This window comes from Strongylocentrotus purpuratus, unplaced genomic scaffold (assembly GCF_000002235.5).
Source record: "Strongylocentrotus purpuratus isolate Spur 01 unplaced genomic scaffold, Spur_5.0 spur5_scaffold_11, whole genome shotgun sequence".
Classification (NCBI taxonomy): Eukaryota; Metazoa; Echinodermata; class Echinoidea; order Camarodonta; family Strongylocentrotidae; genus Strongylocentrotus; species Strongylocentrotus purpuratus.
Genome location: NW_022145596.1, coordinates 28,057,453 through 28,070,901, shown reverse-complemented (window position 1 = coordinate 28,070,901; position 13,449 = coordinate 28,057,453). Strand labels below are relative to the sequence as shown.

The following is a 13,449-nucleotide window of genomic DNA, read 5'->3' as shown; positions in this document are numbered from 1 at the left end:
ATGGTTGTCGTATGGGGTAGTTGTCCGGGGGCAGTTGACCGGGGGTAGTTGTTCTAGGGGGTAGTTGTCTGGGGGCAGTTGTCCGGGGGTAGCTGTCCCGGGTGGTAGTCGTCCTAGAGGGAGGTTGGCCTAGGGGGTAGTTGACTGGGGGTGGTTATCCGGGAGTGGATGTCCAGGGGTAGTCGTCCTAGAGGGTGGTTGGCCTAGGGGGAGTTGTTCTAGGGGGTAGTTGTCTGGGGGGTAGTTGTCCGGGGGTAGTTGTCCCGGGTGGTAGTCGTCCTAGACGGAGGTTTGCCTAGGGGGTAGTTGTTCTAGTGGGTAGTTGACTGGGGGTGGTTATCCGGGGTGGATGTCCAGGGGTAGATGTCCTAGAACCCTCGCATATACCTCTATATATTCTTGTGATGATTACAATAATCACATAAGCGTAATTAGATCATCTAAGAAACACGAAACAACATTAGTTATCTAAATCAATATATAAATTGAAAATAAAACAAGATATTGCAATATTTCTGATTTACTAGTTTCAATTAGGTTCAGATTTGACAGACTCAACCAGGAAATTGACTGCAAAACTACAGTTAAGTATTTGTACATCTGACATCAGACGAAATGTTATTCCAGTTTTTAGAAATAGGATTGCCATTTTTTGTTGTTTGACTAGTAGCAGAAAATATTGAGCTTATTAAGCCCTTCCAAAGGGAAGCAAATATAAACGGCACTAACACGTATTACAAATATCATAATTATCGGGACTTATCACACTTTCCTTTACAAAATATGATAGCCATCCAAAGGGCTGTCGCACATTTGAAATATTCCAATCCATATACCTACCCTAAGAGCATTCTCTCTTTGATGCAAGTTAGATTAAAAAAATGCCAGCTCATTTAGAATATTAACAAGTATTACGGTCAAATGTGACTATCACAATTCATACATTTCCCGTATATTTTGTATTAATTCAATACAAAAATAAATATCCAGTTGGTCATTATAGTTTCTTCTGAAATCTATCACCTGGTCCAATGTCGATTGAAGATGGGCTAGCTAATGCGACGGGTGACGTTATCGTGCTTCTTTTATAAAACAAATCTGTCTCATTGTGGCACGATTTTGTCGGTTCCAGGCAATCGGACGACCGTTCTTATTGAAACCGATATACCACGGTTTTCCGGCATCGGGAGAGGTCACGTGGTATGTCAATAGTGTAATACCGTTAAGAGGAGGGAGTGGAAACGTTGCTAGCCGTTCGGACCAAACAGATTTCCAATCGCTACAATTAGGATCACTCGCGAATTCCTACAAAGAGAACGATTGGGAACAGAGACAGAGAGAGACACAACATGAAGAGGGGGTGGGGGAGTAAAAGGAGAAGGAGAAAGGGAGAGAGAGAGAGAGAGAACAAAAAAATCCAACTGTTATCATTTGTAATTTATCCACCTCCTTCCCACACTAAAGCCTACTGAATATCAAAAGTCGTTTTGTAATTTGCCGAGCTATAATTTCATTTTCCCTCGTTGAATATTAATGAGTTTCAGATTACGACCGCAATTTCCACAGACTTCCCTATAAATTAGATATAAGCGCAAGACAAATTACGAAGGTTTAAAAGTCGATACAAAATTATAAAACATGACTTTTTCTAGTCTACGATTACGTCATCGACCGTGCGAGAGTGACATCTTCAAAAAGGGTTATCGACCCTCTATAGTAATATTAAGAACTCCAATCGACAGTCATCAAAACATTATTAGTACTCGTCATTTTGGTGTCGCTTCGAGTCGGTGCCATGCATGGCGTACATGTAACGCCGGCAAATTCATTTCACATTTATAAATGTAAAATAGATCAAGGCCCTGTTTATAAAATTTGATATCAATAACAAGTTACAAGCTACTGTTATAAGCTACTGAAATCAAGGCATCTGATTGACAGAGAGCAAATTTATCATAGAAATTCGTCATTTGTTATAGATAAAAAGTTTTATGAAACGGGCCCCAGGATTGTTCAGATATGACGCGTAAAAATCTGGGCGGGTTTTTTATGCTGATGTAAAGTGTACCTTTGAACATTTCTGTTTCAGTGAATGCTCGCAAGTCCTTCTTGCGCGTAGTTGCCATTTAGTCACACGTTAACAAAAAAAAAAAAAAAAAAACGGGGCTGCTTTTTTGAGGCAGTTTAATTACCGTGCCATATTTGAACAAGCCTTAAAAATTGTCTTACTGGTACTCCTATCAGCATTGCTGCGTCATTCATCGAGAGGAATCGTTGACTTCTAACCCCTTTGATTCGAAAAGCTGAAGGTCCAAGGCACTGATAAAAATACAGATATGCTGTAAAAATTAGACACAAATAAAAGAAGTGAAAGAGTTTTAATAAAATAAATTTCTACACGGTATTTTACAATTTAAATGAAAGTTTAGTTATAAACAAACTCTGGAGTGAATAGGGATAACATTATATGCATTTGAATATAGGCCTACGTTTGTTTAAAATGTATATTTTTATCGAAAGGTAATCAAAACCTCGTCAAAAATGTGCCCTAGAATAATTCTGTAGAAATGCGTTCCCGACATGGCAGTAATATCCTTTGGTAAGATATTAAACTGCACTTGCTACTATCCACCATTGGTGTACTGATTGGGTGGGGGGCTTGGGGGAGGGGGCAGTTATCCCCCAAATAAAATTCAAACGTGTTTTATTTCTAATTCGATACTATAGTGACTTTACAAATGTTGCTGAAATGACATGATTTTCCAGGTTTTTTCTCTCATTTTGGCCCATTATGCTAGAGGCGGCACTCCGGGGGAGGGGACCTGATAATTGCCTTTTTTACTTTGACACGAGCACCGTTTCTTTTCTAATAACTGTCCTTTTCCCTTTTGATAAATGTATACTTTTCCTTTTTCCGTAACAGGCACCCCTAATTTAGACGACCTAGAGCCCCTTTTTTCTTTAATTTTCCCTAGAGCTCGCTCGCTCGCCGCATTTATAGATGTTATAATTATGCTAATTATAACAGATATGTTCAGTCTTTCTTCATTAGATTCTGCTTAATAATCATCAGGGTTTTTTTTTTTTTTTTTTTTTTATGGGACCTCACAAATCTTAATTTTTTTGCTCGCTCGCTTTGCCCGCTCGAAAATTAATATTCAGACCATCACACCTAACTGAAAAGTATGTTGCTTAATTAAGCAGTATCTTGTACCACGTAAAGAAAGAAACAAATATTGATATCATCCCCGGTAGTGTAATCACAATCATTACGATGTAGGGGTATGTATATTTAAAAATATTGCAGGTTTTGTTGATGTTTCCATTTGTAAGTGCCCTTTTTTTCCAGAAAATTATTCTTTTTTGATGGTGCCCCCTCCCTATTTGGGAAGACGCTCCGCTGCCCCTGCATTATGCTACTTGGTGGTGATAAGGATTTTGTTCTGACCCCCCCCCCTCCAAGTTTTGTGCTCATTACGCCACTGTTCTCCATCCAGGTGTTAAATGGGTACACTCTAAAAACACTTTGAACATGCTGGATCCAGCACTATAAAGGTTGAATCCAGCATGTTAAAAGTATCAATCTGACATTTTGAAAGAGTGGTCACTCCTCGGCCCTTTTAAATGGTGATTCAAAATTTCAGTTTTTAGAGTGTACCCGATAGGATGTGATCATCATTGTTGGTCAAACAGTTTCTGAACGTCAAGTAAGGCCTGACTGGAATGCTCCCCAGGGAGTGGAGATCGTGCACACACTGTGTGCGAGCAAGTATTGAATCCAATGACCGGGGTAATAGTTTATCTCTAAAGCGCTTATAACTGGAAGCTATTTAAAAGCGGAATATTATCATTTATATTATTATTAATATTGTAAAAGCAACCCTTTGATATGTATTAAGTGCAAAGGCAGGAGGAACAAAGTAAAAGAAATACATCTTTTGCCGCAACACTGCGTCAGGGACTGGTGCAGTATGGCGTACCATGCGAGGGTGATATCTAACCCAGAGACTTGTGCAGTATGGCGTACCATGCGAGGGTGATAGCTAACCCAGAGACTGGTGCAGTATGGCGTACCATGCGAGGGTGATATCTAACCCAGAGACTTGTGCAGTATGGCGTACCATGCGAGGGTGATAGCTAACCCAGAGACTGGTGCAGTATGGCGTACCATGCGAGGGTGATAGCTAACCCAGAGACTGGTGCAGTATGGCGTACCATGCGAGGGTGATAGCTAACCCAGAGACTGGTGCAGTATGGCGTACCATGCGAGGGAGATAGCTAACCCAGAGACTGGTGCAGTATGGCGTACCATGCGAGGGAGATAGCTAACCCAGAGACTGGTGCAGTATGGTGTACCATGCGAGGGTGATAGCTAACCCAGAGACTGGTGCAGTATGGCGTACCATGCGAGGGTGATAGCTAACCCAGAGACTGGTGCAGTATGGTGTACCATGCGAGGGAGATAGCTAACCCAGAGACTGGTGCAGTATGGTGTATCATGCGAGGGAGATAGCTAACCCAGAGACTGGTGCAGTATGGTGTATCATGCGAGGGTGATAGCTAACCCAGAGACTGGTGCAATATGGCGTACCATGCGAGGGTGATAGCTTACCCAGAGACTGGTGCAGTATGGCGTACCATGCGATGGTTATATCGCACCCAGAGACTGGTGCAGTATGGCGTACCATGCGAGGGATATAGCTAACCCAGAGACTGGTGCAATATGGCTTAATACCATGCGAGGATGATATCGTACCCAGCCAGAGACTTGTACAATATGTCGCAGGGGCGGATCCAGCCGGCGGCAAGGGAGGGGGCAAAATAGGTGACCCAATCCTACAGAAACTGTTAAGCGGCGAGGAAAATGAATGTTAGTTTGAATTTAGTTTGAATTGGGTGTATATATTCGGTATAGTGAGTCCACCTATTTGAATAGATACATACAAGCATAAAATTGTTCTTCCTATGTGTAAACATGAAAGGCTAACTTACTGTTGAGATCGAATCTACTCCCGACGCTCGAGACGATACCATCATTCCCAATCCGAAGATAATCACCAGTACACATCTTCAATTGGTACACCTTTGGTACGCTTGCTCCATTCCTTCTCTCCATTTTAGTTGGTGGAAACGGGTATTTGGGCGCAAGTTGGTGCTCGTATACACTGCTATCCTGATAAAATGAAGAATCAACTGTTTGGATACAAGAAATGGAGAAAAAAAGAATAATGACATGTAATGAGACGGACAACTGGAAAGATATTTGTCTGTCTCAAAAATAACGAGGTGCAATTAATCCTAATTATAAAAGTACTAGAAATGTTTGTTTATTTCTGTACTTCGGAGGTCGTCTAAGGCAGTAGCGGATCCTGGGTGGGGTGGTGGGATTGGGTGTGTGTGTGGGGGGGGGGGGGGGGGGGGGGGCTCGTGCCCTTCAAAAAATCCAATCTGGCGTTCAATAATAACAACAGTATAAAATGTGTCCCTTATTGTTTTCTTGTGCCCAAGCATAACAAAGTCATAAACTTTTGAGATTTGTTGACAACCTATATTATGTAAAATCCAAATTTGAAGAAAATGTTTAATGGCGTATCACACTCCTTCATCCACCACCAGTGTCGTCACTGCCTAGACACACCCAAAGATGACTGTCAGTATACCAATTCAATTCTAATTTGTGTAATTTTTTTCCTTTTGGTTGACCAATACTAGTTACCTAATGTCAGAAGAATTGGGGCGAACGGTAACCGTTTGTGTTCACAAATTGAAGAAGAAAGATTTTTTTTGTTTACAAACACAAACTATCAAAGACAATTATCTATAAATATATATATGTATGAGCTCAGGTCAGGTGGGCTTATTTCGTTCCATCGGATTGTCGTATTACACGACCTTTCGTGAAAACATACCCCATACTCACGAAAGATCGGGTACTTCTCGTTGTCGGGTTACACGATAGTTTATGATGGAACGACGTAAACCGGTTAAGAAACAAAGAATGCAAGGGAAAATAATTTAAGGAAATATACACGAACTACGGACATCTATACGTCGAATCAGTGCCAGTATTACCAAGTCATAGGAGCATTTTGTTTGTTGCAAACAAGAGCGTGACTTTTAAGGTAATGTGGGCGGAAAAAAACGTGCCCTCTTAGACTTTCACAAATGTAGCAGAGGAAATATGTGAATACAATCGGTAATTCTATCCAAAATTGGTTGCCTTTTTATAGAAATGTCTCATTGCTGGATCGCAATGATATGTTTATCAAATGTCTTATTACTGAATTCCATTAAAATGTATATCCAATATCCGGTAACCATGGTAACGAATCAGCAATCTGCAGTTTTTGTGTGTGTGCGTTTTGGGGCCAAGGGTTTGTAACATTTTATCTTATATATCTGTGCCATCCTCCCCCTCCCCCTCACTCAAAGAATCTTGGTACGCGAGTCATTTCGGTTTTCAAGACGAATTCAAACAGTTTTCTCTCTACCAGTTGCTTGAAGCAGATGGTGTACCAGCAGTGAGCCGCTGCAGACGTTAGAACGAGCAGAGGTGGTGAGGTGGGGGTTTTCGATGGGCGAATCGTCAGATTTACCGACTGTGTATAATTATGAGTTTAAAATTATTTCATAGTATGTACTTTCTAGAAAACAAAACCTGTTGTTAATTAATCCATACTATACACCATTAAAAGAGACTATGAAGAGCAGTTTATTGTGAACACGCTCCCATTTTTCAAGAAATCACCCAACAGGACGTTTTCAATACTCTATTTTTGTTATTGCCTATATAAATTATGTTCGGATTATGTAACGTTGGCCTTGCAACAATCACACATTTCATGGCTATTGACATTGTGGGATATTGATGTTGGCGTCCTTGTGATCTTGTTTGGGGAGAATATCCCAGACAGCAGCTTGGTAATATTCACAAACGACTTCGCCTAAATTTCAAGACGATACTGACAGCACCATTCTTTCCTAAAGCAAAGGGGAACCAGCGTCACAACCGGCAAGTGTGTGAAAAAGATATGAAAATGGTTTACTATCTCGTCCAAGGTACGAAAGGGAAACCCAAATAACACCAGAGTTCATTGAAAAAACAGAGCTTATAAGTTCGATTCTTCTTCTTCTTCTGTACGTGTCGACAGACTTGTTAGTCCATATAAAGACACGGAAACGAAGCACATGGTCATGGAATAGAGCAATCTTTTAGGAATTGTAGCGCATGGGACCTAAAGGAATCAATTGATCCTGTGTTGATAACGCTATCAGGTAACTTATTCCAGTCCTTGCACGTACGAGGGAAATAGGAGAACTTGAAAAAGTCTGTCCTGCAGTACGTCTGTTTCAAATGATGGCTATTGCTTGCTGAGGAACGACGGGATCTAGTAACAGCAAGAGGTGTTAGGGTCTTCGGGATGGCAGATTGTCCGCTCTGGATCTGTTTCATGAGGGCAAGTCTTGCAACTTCTCGCCGATGTTCCAGTGAGTCCCAATTCAGATCCCTCAACATGTCCATGACACTAGCACGTTGGTTGTAGTTGTTGTTGACAAATCTTGCAGCACGACGTTGGACCATTTCCAGCTGCTTGATGTATTTGGTTTCATAGGGGTCGTAGACACTAGCTGCATATTCTAAATGAGGTCTTACTAGCGAAAGATAAGCAGTGCTCTTGATGGTTCTCGAACAACCTCTAAGATTACGCCTTAACATTCCGAGAACCATGTTAGCCTTCTTGGTAATGTGAGCATACTGGAAATTCCACTTGTATTTGTGGGTTAGGAAGACTCCAAGGTATTGGTGATGTTGAACTGGATCCAGGATTTGGGCATGAAGAGTATATTGGAAACTCAACTTCTTCCTCTTGTTGGTCATATTCATGACGAAGCATTTCTTAGCATTAAATTTCATATGCTCAAGAAGTTTACTGCATGTCGCTGTCAAGGATACCGGTCTATAATTCGATGGTAGGGCTTTATCACCTTTCTTGAACAGCGCGGTGATATTGGCTAAAAGCCAATCCTAAGGTAGATCTCCACTGTTTAAGGATTGTTGAAATACGTCGCGCAGTACTGGTGCTATTTCATTTGCAGTTTCCTTTAGCATCCTGGGACATATTCCATCAGGACCAGTAGCTTTGTTAATGTTTACTGTCTTAAGCAACTTCAGAACCCCTTCTACCGTAACGTTGACATCTTCTACAGTTGGCAAGTTGGTAGGAGTGAAAGGTATCTGGTCCAGGTTTTCCTGTGTAAACACCGACTTAAAGTAGTCAGCTAGAGATAGCGCCTTGTCATTGTCAGAGACGAAATGGACTCCTTGGTGTCTGAGTGTCGGTATACCCTGATTCTCCATACTCTTACTTCTGATGTATTTCCATAAACCCCGAGGATTTTCACGCAGATTTTCCACAATGTTCTGTACAAAATGACGATGTTCTTTCCTAAGTTCCCTTTTTACAGCTTTCCTAGCCTCCTTAAATTGTTCCCAATGGGCAGTATCGCCTGACCGTTTTGCCTTTTTATGGATACGATTCCTAACTTTAATGAGACGTTTGATCTTGGTGTTGATCCATGGTATTGTGTCACACGTTGACGACATCTTTGATGGAACAAATGACTCCTTCAAGTCTTCAAGACTTTTCTTTAACTTAGTCCAATTTTCATTGACGGGTCTTGATTCAGGTTCACTAATAAAATACTCCTGTGAAAATCTAGTGATCCCATCGCGCACTCTTCCGAAGTCAGCTTTGCCGTAGCAGTAGATCTTGCGACGAGGCTTAGGCAGCTGCTTTGGTCTGGTTTTGATAGAACATACAACCACATCATGGTCGCTCATTCCAGTATGAACCTCGATTCCTTGAATGCTACTTGGGATCGAAGAGAACAGCAGATCCAGTATATTGGCGGTTGACTCAGTTGTTCGCGTGGGTTCAAGCACATGCTGTGTTAAAAAATGTTTATTGGCAATATCTAGCAGAAGCATTTCACTTGAATTTGCCGTTTGCATACCATCACCCCAATTGATGGATTTTGCATTAGAGTCTCCAGTCAGAACTACATGTGGTATGCTTGTAGTCTCCTGAGGAATTTTATCCAACGATTCCTCGAGGTCCTTCCAGTCTCCTACTCGGCTGTCAGGAACACGGTAATAACATCCCACAAGAAATGTTTTACCTGATGTCAATAGTATCTGGGTCCATATTATTTTAGTCTCTGTATCCAGATCAGGACGAGGTAAGCTAGCTAGACTATCCTTAACCACGATAGCTACTCCACCACCAGAGCAATTCCTATCTTTCCTATAAACGATAAAGTTACTAGGAAATAACTCAGAGGAAGATATGGAATCATCAATATGCGTTTCCGTGACACAGATAATGTCCGGCTGATGTTCCTTGATAATGGCATGGAATTCTGGAACTTTCCCTTTAAGGCTCCTTGCATTTAGACTGATGCACTTTAATTTATGGTCCAGTTTACATTTACTCCTACTTTTCTTGGTGGATGGTGGAATTTTTTTTTCCACCAAGCGATTTCCCAGCAGGTTTACTACCACCTGTACTACCGGATCTCCTCGCTGGTGATTGTAGATCAGATTCACTATCCTGTGATAAGTTAAATTCTCTTAAGGCTTGAAAAGAATTTTCGTCAGATAATTGTTGATTAGAGCCGAATAGCGAGTCACTAAAGTTCATAAACTCGCAACATGGGCAGCACCAAGTAAAAGATGATTGATTCAGGAAGGATTCATACTCGTCTTCAGAAACATTACTACAGTTTATGTGTGACCACTTACTGCATTTGTCACATTCTAAAGCCCAATCATCGTCAGTTACTTCCGCATTACACATAGAGCATGAAAAAGCTGTAGCGGCTTGAGGCTGAGGCCCGGTTGGACCTGGCTGCATTTCAACATCACCACTCAGAATAATAACAGATTTTAGAGTTATAAATTGAGAATTAGAGGATTTATATGGTGTATTATCCTGCAGATCAAACGATCTCTCAAAATACAAGCCCCTCTTCTTAAAGGTATATGTCCCATTTGCAGGCCCAAAAAATGAAAAAGTTGAATTCCAACTGCATTTGAAAGATAATACTAATTTAGAACTTCCCTAAAAAAGGTGGGGCTTGAAAATGTCTTTAAGTGGGAAAATAACGACTATAAGTTGTCAAATCGACTTTAGGGCTATAGAGCCCAAAAGTAATAGTCTTGATTTACAGACAATTGTACCGAATGGTCATATGTTTTATGCTGCGCAAAGATTCAATCAGTTTAATCTTGGCCATCACAAGAAGTGGGTTATTGATGTAGAAAAATGCTCATGTACCCTTTACAACTCTTTTCATGTATGTTATTACCAAAGAAGAAAAAAAAAGCCAGTCAGTCACTCAATAGTGTCTGACAGTAAAGTCTAGCAAGTAAACGGGTTTCCTTGCATAATTTGAATATGAGGACACTGCTAACGTTTAAATTTCACAGATAGGACATACATGACATATTCATAATTCCTGCAAAGTTCTACAGAATTTGATGTTGGCTGCAAAAGGGACATAGTACCTTTAAGCATTACATGTCTGATATTTCGAGTCACAGACAGTTGGGTAGCAAAGTTAAAGTATGTCTGATAATTCACTCCCAGTCTCCGAGACATATACGTGTGTTTACTTGAAAGATGATCATCAATTGGATCAAAAGTTGAATCATAAAAAGGTAAGATCCTACCGTAATGTTGGTCCCTCAAGGGGCTTCGGGACAGGCGAAGTCCAGCTCCCGTCAGTGTGATGCAAACCAATAAGTTGAGACAAAGCTGTAATCCGAGGTTAGCTTCTCTAGCTCCAACACCAAGCCTAGACATCTTGGCAGGTATCAAGATGAACAATGGCTACTTCTGTAGTAATAATTAATTCAGCGTTTGGACCGGAGCAATGTGTGGATAACACACATGAATGCCAGCGCTAAATATTATCAGTTAAAAATCAGACTAAAAAGTCTATCTATCTAGCCTACAGTACACGCTAAAAATATGATGATGTTCTGAGAAAAATGTCCACATAAAATATGCATACTAAAAATCACATCGAATAAATTCCAAAGTGGAAAAAGGTGTTAAAAGTCTATTAAAAAGAGCGAAGTCACGGTAAAAGCAAGATGGCGGCGAAGCACAGCAGTGACGATACGCGTGAAGCCGCAGTAAGTCTTGCTGTACGGAGACTGCCTCTCGCGATCCCCAGAACTCCGGCGTCGGTAGCGATGGTGTTGGCTACTCCTGTGCGTCGATTGGTAAAAGCAAGATGGCGGCGAAGCACAGCAGTGACGATACGCGTGAAGCCGCAGTGCGTCGTGTTGTACGGAGACTGCCTCTCGCGATCACCAGAACTCCGGCGTCGGTAACGAGGGAGTTAGCTACTCCTACGCGTCGATTCTACAACATCCAAATAGTCGGAAACGCGAGATCAAAATCCGTTTGAATCCAGTCCCATCGGATCTGAAATTTTCCTAAAAGTTCTTAAAGGTGAGCTTTGATAGTAATAAAACTCGACTAAAAGGTTATTTTACAAAAATTTTGTGGATAAAACTAAAAATAAAACAAAATCAATCGATAACTAGACTTTAATTCGTCACTTAGACGAATTAGGTGATAGGTATGATATTGGTTTACATAACAAAGAATGCATTACACGATATCATATTATTTTATAAAAATGCTCCTCCCATAATGATCTATCCATATGTCAAGTTTAAATTGTGTCGATCCCTTGATCATTATGGATCTAGGGAAGATAGATTGAGACAATATATGACCATTGACTCTGTGCAGTAACCAGTTACACCTTTGACTCTAATTTGCATCATGAAGAACGCATTTTGACGATTTTATCTTATTTAAAGAAATGAAAATGTAATTGATAAATAAGAGCTTATACCTGAATAATTAAAAATGAATAGTGTATGACGTCACGATGTCCCGGCGTAAATGAAAAGTCAAAATAAATGTGAGAATACATTAGCGATCATTTTGAGTTGTCGACGTGAGATTCAGTAGTTGCTTGAAAATAAAATCTTTAATATATCGGATGTACATATATACTGTCACTGTATAAGGAATGTGGATTAGAGGGATATTGATCCGTCAGTCTTTCTCGAAGGCTTGTCAATTAAGGAATACAAAGATTTGAATGTATTGCGCTCAAGAAATTACATACAGCATTGCCAGTAAATTTCACGGGATCAATGTTAAAATCTCCCATTATATAAACCTGTTTATGTTAAGTATAAGTTTTCTGTAAAATATTTTCAAAGACAGGGATGAAATCATTGATATTTGATTGGGGTTTCCTATGTATGACACCTACAATAATATTCTTATGTCTCGGCAAATTGCTTGCAATAAACAGTGATTCATAATGTATGATGGGCATAATATAAATATATCATTGCGTATTTCATATTCAAAATTGTCAGAGACCAATAGACCAACACCTCCACTCTTTCCTACTTGGCGATTAAAATGTATGAAAGAATGACCAGACAAATTGCTTTCAATAAACAGTGATTCATAATTGTATGATGGGCATAATATAAATATATCATTGCGTATTTCATATTCAAAATTGTCAGAGACCAATAGACCAACACCTCCACTCTTTCCTACTTGGCGATTAAAATGTATGAATGAACGACCAGACACATTGAATAATAGTGGCGTACTATCATTAACCCAAGTTTCCATACATAAGTACAGATGAAATTGGATAAAGCATTACAATGTATGTTTAAACTACGCGAATTAAAATGTAAAATACTAAAATGATTTGATTTGATTTTATTTTATTCAGACAATATAAAAATATATACATGTCTTGGGTTACAAAACAAGGTTTAGAAAAACCCATACAGTGAGTGACTGACTATATGATAGTTAATGTTACTGAATTCAGTCGTAAAATCCTCATCAATATAATATTTACAGTTCAGAAACCTACTGAAATGAAACTCATATTCTTTTCCGGATAAATAGTTTAAATCATTGATATCAGTATAAGTATATGTAGTTTTACTACCAAATATTGAATGAAGTTCGTCATTATTCAAGTCTTGAATAGGAAATGAACAATGAGAACAGAGTGGGTTATTAATGTAGCCGAATGCTCATGTTCTCTTTAACGCTCATTTTATGTATTTTATTACCAGAGAAAAAAAGATGTCAGTCAGTCACTCAATAGTGTCTGACAGTAAAGTCTAGAAAGTAAAAGGGTTTCCTTACATAATTTGAATACGAGGACACTGCTAACGTTTAAGTTTCAAAAATAGGACATACGTGACATATTCATCATTTCAACATTCAACTGAAAATTGTGACATGATCTCATCATCTGATCAAAAAACTAAAAAGCACCGTTTTTATAGCCCATGGTCTCAGCTATAACATACCGAAATTT

The 13,449-nt window shown here is 39.7% G+C and overlaps 1 protein-coding gene across 1 annotated transcript; it reads right to left on the bottom strand.

The window, feature by feature from the left end:
- Positions 1-203: 203 nt before the first annotated feature.
- Positions 204-11,607, bottom strand: LOC105441568. The gene is made up of 4 exons (XM_030981083.1): positions 10,733-11,607; positions 4,993-5,193; positions 2,230-2,339; positions 204-1,305 (listed from the first exon to the last, which is right to left on the bottom strand). The coding sequence occupies exons 1-4, from the start codon at positions 10,863-10,865 to the stop codon at positions 1,072-1,074; spliced, it is 678 nt and encodes a 225-aa protein (XP_030836943.1). The 5' UTR covers positions 10,866-11,607; the 3' UTR covers positions 204-1,071.
- Positions 11,608-13,449: the final 1,842 nt, after the last annotated feature.